This window comes from Hyperolius riggenbachi, chromosome 9, assembly GCF_040937935.1.
Source record: "Hyperolius riggenbachi isolate aHypRig1 chromosome 9, aHypRig1.pri, whole genome shotgun sequence".
NCBI lineage: Eukaryota > Metazoa > Chordata > Amphibia > Anura > Hyperoliidae > Hyperolius > Hyperolius riggenbachi.
In genome coordinates, this window is record NC_090654.1 from 12199063 (window position 1) to 12211557 (window position 12495).

Below are 12495 nucleotides of genomic sequence, written 5' to 3' on the forward strand. Positions count from 1 at the left end.
ATGTGTAGTACAGCTAAGAAATAAAGCATTAGGAGCAGAGACATAAGTCTAATATTGTTTCCAGTACAGGAAGAGTTAAGAGACTCCAGCTGTTATGTATGCAAAAGAGCCATTGAGCTGAACACTTTAAAGTCGCAGAGAGCTCTGTCTTCTGAAGCTTGTTATCTCAACTGTCAATCACTATATTGTTTTTTTCTTCTGCAGAGAAGAGTTTAAAATTTCATTGAGCTGCTCTGTAAATTATCATTTAGAATGCTGAGTAGTGTGTAAAGTGCAAATATTAGAGAATGATGCAATATTATAAAAAAACACTATATAACTGAAAATAAAAATATGAGAATATTTTCTTTGCTACTAATGCTCTAGTAATTATCCGTACTACACAACCAATTCATTACATCATATTTTTTTTTCCCCGCTTCAGTGTCTCTTTAAATATAAAATAAAACGATGGAATGTCTAAAAAAAACCCTCATTTTTAGGAGTAGGAGGGTAAGTAAAATAGTTTCTCATCAGTTTATTTTCACTTTAAAGTGAACCTGAATTGAGGAAACTTATGTCAGATCTAATACTTACCTGATAAGGGGAGAGGCTCTGAGTACTATAGAGCCTCCTTGGTCCTCTGCGCTGCCTGTAATTCCTGCGCCGTTCCCCGCCAAACTTCTTTGACCTGCTAGGTGGAATAGAGCCATGGTAGTATTTGGGGATCCTTTGGAAGTTCCCAAGAGTGGGGTGTCTCAAAAAGTCATGTTTAGGAGAAGGAGGATAGATACATGTGTTTATCTCATTAGTTTATTTTCACCTTGTGTTTCCTTTAAAGAGAGTCTGAAGCGAGAATAAATATCGCTTCAGACCTCCTAAATAGCAGGGGCATTTGTGCCCCTGCTAAAACGCTGCTATCCCGCGGCTGCACGAGGGTCCCTGTCCCCCCAAATCCCCTCCGTAATGCGGGGGAGCGCTTCCGCATTGGGGCAGGGCTAACCGCTGCAGCCCTGCCCCACGCGCGTCTGTCAGCGCGTATCTCCGCCTCTCCCCCGCCCCTCTCAGTCTTCCTTCACTGAGAGGGGCGGGGGAGAGGCGGCGATGCGCCGCTGGTAGACGCGACTGGAGGCAGGGCTGCAGCCATTAGCCCTGCCTCCAGGAGCGACCAAATGCACGACCAAGTCGTGCTGGGGTGGGTTTGGGGGTGAAGGGACCCCCTTTGTGCGGCGCGATAGCGGCGGTTTAGCAGGGGCACACGTGCCCCTGCTAACTTTGAGCTCTGAAGCGAGATTTATTCTCGCTTCAGAATCTCTTTAATTAGCGTTTTAATGAGCACAAGGTGCACGTCTTCGCATACTCATGCTCCTGTCCCATAGCGATCTTAACCAGCTGAGCGGTCTGGACGAGCTCAGCTCGTCCAGTACCGCCGGAGCCTGCCGCTCAGGCCCTGCTGGGCCGATTTTCATCAAATAAAAAGCAGCACACGCAGCCGGCACTTTGCCAGCCGCGTGTGCTGCCTGATCGCCGCTGCAGTGCGGCGATCCGCCGCATGCAGCGGCAAAAGAGGGTCCCCCCAGCCGCCTGAGCCCAGCGTAGCCGGAACAAAAAGTTCCGGCCAGCGCTAAGGGCTGGATCGGAGGCGGCTGACGTCAGGACGTCGGCTGACGTCCATGACGTCACTCCGCTCGTCGCCATGGCGACGAGGTAAGCAAAACACGGAAGGCAGCTCATTGCGGCCTTCCGTGTTATTTCTGGCCGCCGGAGGCGATCAGAAGATCGCCTCCGGAGCGCCCTCTAGTGGGCTTTCATGCAGCCAACTTTCAGTTGGCTGCATGAAATAGTTTTTTTTTTTATTAAAAAAAAAACCCTCCCGCAGCCGCCCTGGCGATCTTATTAGAACGCCAGGATGGTTAAAGGACTTAAGAGGTGAAAAGTAAAAAAAAAAAGTTCAGTACCTGTGTGTATTTTGAATCCACAGAGGACGCCCTCCGTGCCCTCTGTTTACTTCCGCTGGGTCTCCGCTCTGTTACCGACCCCGGTCGGCTCCCGACCCCATGTGGCTATGCCGCGGCTGCACAGTCAGCATAGACGCGGGTGCGGCTGCCGAGCTCTAGGAATCCTCCTGCCGCGTCCTCGCTACAGGCTGTCTACTGTGTGTGGATGGGGTGGGAGGCCCTAGAGCTGCGCATCCGCACTCGCGTCTATGCTGACTGCGCAGCCACGGCAAGCTCCAGCGGCCATTTTACTTGAGGAATGAGAGCCTGACCTGGGCCGCGGGCCGGGAGCTGACCAGGGTTGGTAACAGAGCGGGGAGCCGGTGGAAGTAACTGGAGGGCGTGGATGACGTCCTCCATGGATTCAAAATAGACACAGGTACCGAACTTTTTTTTTACTTTTCACCTTATAAGTCCTTTAAGATTACTCAAGGATGACCTCCCTGATGGCCAGTCTCTTCTTCCCTTGTACAGAGATTGGCATGCAGGACTATACTGGCATCATGTTTATCACATGCCTGCTTTTTCTTGGTGGATTTGAAATGTTACTAGGCTCTCCACACCAGCCTTCTCCACCACGTTCACTGAGGCCCAATCAGAGGCGTATCTACAGAGGTGCAGGTATGGCATGTGCCATGGGAGCTTGGTACTGGGGGCACTGCACCATAGTATCCCTGGTGTTCTCCATATAGAGTATAGTTTTTATCTAGGGGACGTTCTGCTGCCTGGTTACATTTTTGGGGAGACAAGCTGCCTGATTGTTGTTTGGGAGATTTGTAAAGTCTGGCCTATTGCCATAGTTCAGACCTACAGGCCATGCTTCATGTCAACTAGGACACAACCAATTCTACAAACGACTGCACCTTTAATTGTTTGGGATGGTGCACCCGCCCATCATCAGACCCCATCCCTGGGGAGAATTTCAGTGTTAGCCATAGGCACTGTTTTCCATAGATATGCCTCTGGGCACAGTCATGTGACCCTAATAATAGGGCTAATTGGAGATGATTTAGGGGCACTGCAGTCAAAGCAAGCAGGTATGGGAAGAGATGAATAACACCATGCTACAGCTTCCCAGTCCCTGGAGGAAACAGAATAGACCATCATAGGGCAGCAGACCTATAGTTGGGGCAAGTAAACTAGAAGTGGAGGGGGGCAACAAAAAACGGAAGGAACTAGAGTGCAGGGGCACAACAGGGAGCCATTTTGTGATTGTAAATAGGGTTTCCGATTGGAAAATCAGAACTCAGTAATTATGGAAATCTGATTTACCGATTGGTCCAGCCAGTGGGGAGCCCCGACAGGAGCATCAAAGATGTTTTTCCAGGGCTCCGATAGACAGTAATTACAGTGAGAGATACACTGTTCTGTACTTACAGCGCCATTGCGGCGAGTGGCGGCAGATGTTTAGCGGGGGTAGGATAATTAGTCAGGGGTGATGGTGCAGCTGTGTGGGGGCCTCTGGTGATATGTGGCAGCCTGACGGGGGAGCTCTGTGGGTCTCTTTATTAAGGGAGACCCCCAGTTGCAGTGGTAGAAGATGGCGGTGGATGTTCTGCGGATGCGCGTACACCTCTAAGGAGGGAGGCAGCAGTGCCGGGGTGCTGAAGGACATCAGCTATTAAATGGGAGCATCGCTCAGGCTTTCACCTGAGTAATGCTTCCTAATGATCGGCCATTGAACGAAGGAAACCAGCAATAGGATTTGCCGGTAATCCTCGCGCATCTGCAAGCTACTTATCACCTGGAATAGGATATGGCCCTGACTGTCCTGGAGCCTTTAACGATGTCTGCTTTAATTAAACATTTTAAAAAGACCCCTTGATGATTCAGCCATGCCTATACTCTCACCACCTATGTCGTCTTTAAAAATCAGCTATTATCCTAAGTGGCCAGTATACCTTAACCTATTTTGGTTCCTGGACGTAGAAACTACGTCCAGGAACCATGCGCGCTCCCGCGGCCGATCGTGCGCGCTCCCGGACGCGGCTCGTTAGCCAGGCAATCAGTGAATCGGGCTATGGTGCCCGATCACTGATTCCTCTCCACCGCTGAAAAAGCGACAGCTTCTCTCGGAAAGCTGCGCTTTTTCTGGCTGTAGCGTCCCCCATGCGTCTCTCTAAGCGTATGTTACGCTTAGAGTGACGTCCTGTAAACAAACTCATGGCCGCAATCTTGTGGCCAAAAAGTAAAATTACAACTAAAAAAAAAAAAACTCAAACACACATTTACATTATAAATCTATTGTTTACATCCCACCCTCCCAAAACTACCCAAATAAAATGTTTAATATAAAAAACAAAAAACATTACAATAAAAAAAAATGTAAATATTTACCTAAGGGTCTAAACTTTTTAAATATCAATGTAAAGATGAAATATTTCTATTTTTTTTTTTTTTTTTTATTTTAAACCTGTAAATAGTGATAGATGCAAAACGGAAAAAATGCACCTTTATTTTAAAATAAAATATTGTCGCCTTACATTGTGATAGGGACATCATTTTAACGGTGTAATAACCGGGACATATGGGCAAATACAATACGTGAGTTGTAATTATGGAGGCATGTATTATTTTAAAACTATAATGGCTGAAAACTGAGAAATAATGATTTTTTTCTGTTTTTTCCTTCCTGTTAAAATGCATTTACAGCAAAGTGGCTCTTAGCAAAATGTACCCCCCAAAGAAAGCCTAATTGGTGGCGGAAAAAACAAGATATAGATCAGTTCATTGTGATAAGTAGTGATAAAGTTATAGGCTAATGAATGGGAGGTGAACATTTCTCAAGTGAAAACGACAGAACGCGAATGGGTTAAAGATGCACTGAAGTCTCTTTTTTTTTTACCTTAATTTCTTATCCAGTCAGCATCAGCATTAAATCCTAAACAGATTTCCAACATCCCCCAGAAAAACAAGTGATTTATGGCTTAGAATAGACCTGCAAAGTTCCAAGACTTTGCAGGTCACAGATTGTGCTGCCCAGGGGAGGCAGAGCTTTGCGCTGTAGCTCTGCCTCCTATCCATTCAATCTCTGCGGATCTCCGCCTCTCCCCGCCCCTCTCAGTAAAAGTAGACTGAGAGGGGCGGGAGAGGCGGAGATTGACTGGAGAGGAGGCAGAGAAATGGCATACAGCTCTGCCTTTACCAGGAAGGAAGATCTGCGAGCTCAGGAACTTTGCAGGTCTATTTCTAAGCCATAAATCACTCGTTTTGCCGCAGGGATGCAGCAAATCTGCTTAGGATTTAATGCTGATGTTGACTGGATAATAAATGAAGGTAAAAAAAGAGACTTCAGTGTCTCTTTAAGTAAGTTTTTCTGGAATGACAAGCATTGTAAAATTCACTTATTTCATGCCAATAATCTTACAAATGTGGGACTGTCACCATCTGCAAACTATGTTCTTCTGCAAAGTAAAGGCATCCTCTGTTATATGGACCATACATAATCATACTACCGCTTTCTTTCTTCACAGAATTGGATATCTTCCCCTTTCTCCTTTTCTTCCTTCTCTTTGGATGCAACCCCCCCAGTCATCTCTCCACTGGATGTTAACTGGAATAAAGAAGGACATCATCAGAAGCCTCTGCCTGAGCCAATACAAGATGCTCAGAGTGAAAAGAGTAAACATTCCGAATCCAGCTTCTCCAATAAAAGTTACTTCTCCCATTTGTACCTGAACTATGATTGCATCGGCCAGCAGGACTTCACAACCATGATAGCCAACCAGTCTTTGCCGTCTCCAACTGAGGACATGCCACTCTTCCAAGCGGACTACCTATGCGCCCCACTGTCTATTCCAGGCCTTGGGTTCCAAAATAGGTGTTTTGAGCTGGATTCTCCTCTAAGAAACTTGGCGATGCCTTTCGTTTTTGAGGAATCCATGGGCAAGATTGTGGATCCTGATGAATATCTTATAGCCCCACCAGTAATGGAGAAAATAGTTGAAAAAGAAGGAAAAGAAATGGATGAAGCTTCAGTTGAACCACCCGATTCCTCCTCTACAATACAATTACATTCTCAGAATATTCAACCTCCTTCAAATGAAACCAATAACAATAATACTCGAGATTACCTCTCCTTGACGGAACTGTATCAAAAACATGCTGTCCATTGGAAGTGATTGTCTACAACATTATCATGAAGAGACATATAACGGGTCGTGGACTTAGTGTTGGCACAACCAGAGAAGGTTGGTCACTAAGTGTCTTGGAGAGTGAAGTTGGTACAAGAGTGGTTTTGACTATTGGAGGCGACAGAGGACTCTTGCATTGAGAAGAGGAGAGCTCACCAATCGACGAAACTCCTTTAATTTATTGTTAGACATGTGACAGGTGGAACAGGTAGCAACTTGGAGACCACATATACGGGATACGCTGGAGAATGGTGGAAACAATAGATTACTCCTGTTTAAAAATCGGTCAGCCTCACTGATATTTCTGAACATTTCAGGAAAAAAGGTGCATTAAGCTAAGAAAAAAAAAAGCAGACAGCCATTGTGGCCGGTGACAGCGGAGAACAGCAGGAGGTTTTTCAGTCAGCCTTTTAGGTCTTGCTCTACCGATTAAGCCAGGGCTGTTGAGTCGGAGTTGTGGCAATTTTTGGGAACTGACTCCGACTTCTAATAAATTTCTATTTTAATTTGGAGAAAAAAATATAACAAAATGTTCTATTGCTCAGCTGAAGTAATTGGGAATCGGTAAAACAAAATAAAAATTAAGCAGATACTTAAGGGGATGGAAGGCTCTTGGTCCTATAGAACATTCCCTCTCCTCTCCTGGTCCCCTCTGTCAAGCGCTGGCTCCCGTTTAAATCCCCCACTACAGGCCAGGGGACTTCGAAAGACTTCAAGAGCTTCATCCTCCTGTAGACGGGCTACTCCATACTGTGCACACGCGAGTACGCAAGAGAGGGCTTTTGCACGTGCGCTGTATGGAGCGGCCCGTCTTAAGCTCCCAAAGACTTTTGAAGCCTTCTTCTGTGTCAGAGAGAGAGCAGTATTCAACCAAATTTGGTTGAATATTGCTATCGGAGAGCCAGTGCTGGAACGGGGACCGGGAGAGGAGCGGGAAGGCTCTATAGCCTAGGTTCTCAACTTGGGGTACGTGTACCCCAGGGGGTACTTCTGATGGTTCTGGGGGGTATTCGGGCTTGATATACTTAACCAACAATAATAAATGTAGAGTTTTAGAAAATGATACATCTTATTTAAACACCAAAGTAATATTTTAGCTAATTAACAGCAATTGTGAATGCTTGGAAATTGTTTAGAACTAATTATCATGTACTATGATTAAATATATATTTCTCAAGGGGTACTTGTGATAATGTTTACTATGCTAGGAGGATCTTGGTGACTACAGGGTTTTAAAAGGGGTGCATACCAATAGAATGTTGAGAAACACTGCTCTATAGGACCCAGAGCCTTCCCTCTCCTTAAGGAGGTACAGTTTCTGCTTCATTTGTTTTTACCAGTTCCCAATGACTTCGATATTCATCACAAATAACTTGTTTATACAGGAATAGCAGTGCTTAGTCCACAAAAATGAAATAATAACCACAAAAAAAAAAGTTACTTGTGCCGCTGCAATAAAGCAGTCACCTTATTTTAAAAATCAGATATAGATAGCTGACTGTGTACACAGAAATCTTGTATGTATATAGCAAATAACACATCTGCTGTAAGAATAAAGCCTGATGTGTAGCTGTGTCACACTAGTAGGGATGGTGAGTGAGATGCAAAGAATTCTGTGTTGATGCAGGTTTATACATGTTTTGTATGGAAATTTGTACAGCTTGAAAATGCACTAATCAAATTCCACCTTTGCAGGATTTGATTGGTCCATTTCTAAGCTGCATAATTTTTCATACAAAATTTGCATAATGATGCATCAGCTCAGAATTATTTGCATCTGAATTACCTTCCCTAGTCACTATTGCGACATCCAGCTGAGCTATTTTCATTCATATCATTTTAATATGTATTTCTGTACATTACAAGTAATATATATATATATATATATTTATATGATCTGTAGTTTGTTTAAACAAGTGCATTTGAGTGTTAACACATGTAACTATCGTTAGCTCCTGTACCAATTCTACATGAATGGGAAAGCCAACAGTGTAGAGTGTCAGCATCCTGGCCAGGAGCTTTTTGTTTCCAAAAGCAGATGCCGTCTTAAAACGGTATTAACCTTCCTGGCGGTAAGCCCGAGCTGACCTCGGGCTATGCCACCGGAAGGCACCGCTCATGCCCAGCTGGGCCGATTTGCATACATTTTTTTTGCTACACGCAGCTAGCACTGTGCAATCCGATCGCCGCCGCTACCCCCCGATTCGCCGCTAACCGTCGCGCCGCAGCCGCCCCCCCCCCCCCCAAGACCCCGTGTGCTGCCTGGCCAATCAGTGCCAGGCAGCGCTGTGGGGTGGTTCGGAGTCCCCTTTGACGGCACGACGTCGGTGACGTCATCCCGCCCGTCGCCATGGCGATGGGGGAAGCCCTCCAGGAGATCCCGTTCTTTGAACTAGATCTCCTAATCTCTGATCGGAGGGGCTGGGGGACAAGGTCTCGCTACATGAAAAAAAGGAAAAAAAAATGGCTTTGCTACCCCCTGGCGGATTTTCATAAACCACCAGGAGGGTTAAACTCTGACATGCTGTATTAAATAAAAATGTGTTTTCCTACTTTTTATATCCCATACAGTTATCATTTTTGCTTATGTGCATAAGTATTATTTATATAGAAATGACGAGTTCCCAAAGTACAGTTTTATTTGCTCTGAAAGCTGCCATTGCATTTTACTCATAACTGGTGTATTTATATTGTAATGATTTCTGAGCAGTATCAGTTCTGGAACATTACAAGGAGTTTCTGCACAGTCAGGGAATGTTTACATTCCTCCCTGCTACAATGAAGTAAACACAAGATAATAAAAACGCCAATTTGGATGCAGATCTCCCTGCAGGGCGCTTGCTATTGAAAAAGTAAGTGTTTTAACCCTTTGAATGCTGTTCTGCTAAAAAAAAAAAAAAAAAATTGTGGCAGTATATGCTGTAAAGAATCTTTTAGAGCAGAAGAAGAAATGCTGGGTTTTATACCACTTTAATATAGCTTTCAAATTCCTAAGCTTTGTCAGTGATGAAATGTCTTTTATGTTACACTAGTAGACCCAAGCCCGTTTAACCTCCTGGGCGTTACGCACGCCGGAGGGTTTGCTGCCGACAGTCTCCCATTATAATTTTAAGCGATCGGATAGCTGTAATAGCTTCAGCTAGCACTAGGCTAGCTAGTAGTGGTGGCCGGCATCCTCAGATTACTTTTGATCCCCCAGATCGCCGCTAAATACATTACCCAGCCTGGATCCAGCGACCAACTGTGGAAAGTTTGAGAACCCTACCATTAACAGTGTAAGAATTGCTGCAGTTTACATTTTCCAGTGAAATTTGTATTTGTCTCCGCCCACTTTTTGATTATGGGAATAAAAAGTATCCTATACTTTATTCCAGGTAATGTACTATGTGTGTGCCAAATTTCATTCAAATCCGTTCAGCCATATTTGCGTGATCGAGTAACAAACATCCGAACTTTCCCATTTATAATATTTGGACTAGCAGACCCAAGCCCGTTTAAAAACGGGCTCTAGGGTCTGTTTCTCTCCGCCGCATGTTGCTGCACATGCGCGCGCACTATCCGCACACGTGCGTGCGTACACCTGCCGTTCACCCATCCGCCTGCTCACACGCCTGCCCGGCTCCCCGTCCCTGTCCTCGTGTCTCTGAGGCAGGGTCCGTGCTGCGCACATGCGCAGTAGCAAAAAGCACGGGCCCAGCTACACAGGGACAGCACACGCAGGGACACAGGGGTTTCGTTATAGAGGATTACTTTTCACCAATCTTGTTTCTGTGAGTCTGTTTACTATTAATGTAGAATTATTAGACTGGTCAGAATGGCCAAATTCAGAATCTGATGAAATTCAAAAAATTGCACACAGAATTTCACATGAATTCCAAATTTCCTGGATTCCAAGTTCACAAATAGGTTCACAACAGATTATGGTTTTGTTTATACTTTTTGCATTTTTGCTTAGGGCTCTTTCACACTACAGGCAGTGGTAAAAAGGCTAAAACGCTGCGTTTTGGCTGCAGGCGTTTTCAAGGCGTTTTCAAGGCGTTTAACGCCAACACATTACTACAAATTGTAAAGAGAAACGCCGCGGTCAGCCCTAAAAAAGCTCCTGGGAGCGTTAAAACGTAACACTCCAAAACGCCGAGTTAGATGTGAAAGGTAAAATGAAAGTCTATGGACTTTCATTTTACCTTGGAAAACGCCAACTTCGGCTGTGGCGTTAAAACGCCAAAAAAGTCCTCTGGTGTGAAAGGGCCCTCAGAATTTCGCTTTGAGTATTTTTTTTATGGAAATTGTTTCTGAATTTACCAGTTGGAATTCTGTGAATTCTGAATACTGACTTTCAACTCGAAACTGCTCAATTCTGATGCAAAAGTCTATATTTGTAAAATCTGTGCACACTTCCCTAGCCTGAGCACAGTATCTTTTTACCTTTTTACCTTATTTTTTATTTTTTACCTACATTTTCATTGCAGTGCTTAAAGGACATCCAAGGTGAAAATAAACTAATGAGAACAATAATTGTATCCATACTGCTTCTTATAGAAATAACTTTGTATATATCCCACAGTTTTATTTTATATTTAAATCTAGTTTTTAAAGGGACTCCGAGCAGTGCAGAAACTATGGGAAGATGCATATCATTTTAAAGCTCTCTTTCTCCTCTTTCCAATGATATATAAACCGCCGCCCTACGCCTTTTAGTTTTCGCTATTTTCGCGATTGAAATTGCCGCAGCCGAGATTTCAATCGCGAAAATAAAGAAAACTAAAAGGCGTAGGGCGGCGGTTTATATATCATTGGAAAGAGGAGAAAGAGAGCTTTAATGACACCTTCATTGAGGGCTCTTTCACACTAAGACGTTGAGTTAGATGCGACGTTAAGGTCCCATAACGTGCCCTAACGCAACGCATGTGAGCTTTGAAGTTGGACGTTGTATAGAGTCTCTTGATGCGTCTGTGATGCGTACTTTTTGATGCATACTATCGGACGAAAACGACACATGCGTCCAAAGACTGGAGACCACGTGATCGTAACACTCCGCATCACGTGGTCCCGCCAGCCAATCGCCGCACAAAGCAGCCGCTCCAGGAAGTAAACACTGCACGTCACACAGTGCAGTGAATATTAATTAGCCATGTGGCTAGGGACAATAGCGGACTCTCCCCTCCTCCTCTCCTGCACTGAGCATGTGCAAACAGTCTAATGTGACTAAAACCGCATATAACGCACAGCATGCTGCACTTTCCCAGAACGTGCAGCGTTACAGTGTAACGCAACGTGGGCACTGTTAACAGCCCATTGATTTTTCATTACTGTGCTGTGGGCTGCGTTACAGGCTGCTCTAACGTGCGCCTGTAACGTCCCACTGTGAAAGCAGCCTGAAGTATGAAAGAGCTCAAATCTATGAATTATTGACCCTTTTTTATCTCTTTCCTGCTCTCAGAAGCCATTAACTGACAGGAAAGTGTTTTATGGCTGTAATTACTTATCATTGAGGGCTATGCTATAGTCTGAGCCGGTACAAACACATGTCTATCTCATCATGTCACATGTCACCTCGGGTATCCTTAAAAATTTATGTTAAACAGAAGATGAAAATATGATTGAATAAGGGCTCTTCTTATCTTTTATTGGGAATTTAAAGGGTACTTTATTGATACGATATGAAAGCTTTCTTTGGGCCCATTCACACTTGAGTGTTTTGCCGGCGATTTCGGCAAACCGCTCAAACGCTGGTACTTTTTAAAGCGCTAGTGCAATAATACCCTACGGGCCCATTCTCACTTGGGCGATTTGCGTTAATCGCTGGGGATTAACGCAAATCGCCAAACGCAAATTTGTAGCCTGCACCATTTTCATGTGATTTGCCGGCGATCGCGTTTCAGTGCTATAGAAGCACTAAACGCGATCACGAAAATTCACGATTCACACTTGCCGATTTTTTTGCATTAACCTCCTGAGCGATAATCCCGAGCTGAGCTCGGGGTATATCGCGCAGGAGGATTTCTCAGGCCCTGGTGGGCCGATTTGCATAATTTTTTTTTTTGTTACACGCAGCTAGCATTTTGCTAGCTGCGTGTAACTTCCGATCGCCGCCGCTCGCCGCCGATCCGCCGCCGCTCGCCGTGCCGCGCAGCCCCCCACCTCCCCGACCCCTTGCGCAGCCTGGCCAATCAGGCCAGGCAGCGCTGAGGGGTGGATCGGGACTCCCTCTGACGTCACGACGTCCAAGACGTCGGTGACGTCATCCCGCCCCGTCGCCATGGCGACCGGGGAAGCCCAGCAGGAAATCCCGTTCTGAACGGGATTTCCTGCTTACTCTGATCGCCGAAGGCGATCGGAGTGGGTGGGAGGATGCCGCTGCGCTGCGGCTATCATGTAGCGAGCCC

General features: G+C 45.2%; 1 protein-coding gene across 1 annotated transcript in view; it reads left to right on the top strand.

Moving 5' to 3' along the window:
* The window catches only part of IL2RB (interleukin 2 receptor subunit beta), a 57743-nt gene extending 50531 nt beyond the window's left edge, over positions 1 to 7212 (top strand). The window contains exon 10 of the mRNA XM_068252919.1: positions 5450 to 7212. Coding sequence (XP_068109020.1) covers positions 5450 to 6097 — 648 coding nt within the window. The 3' untranslated portion in view covers positions 6098 to 7212. The remainder of the gene's footprint in view (positions 1 to 5449) is intronic.
* Positions 7213 to 12495: the final 5283 nt, after the last annotated feature.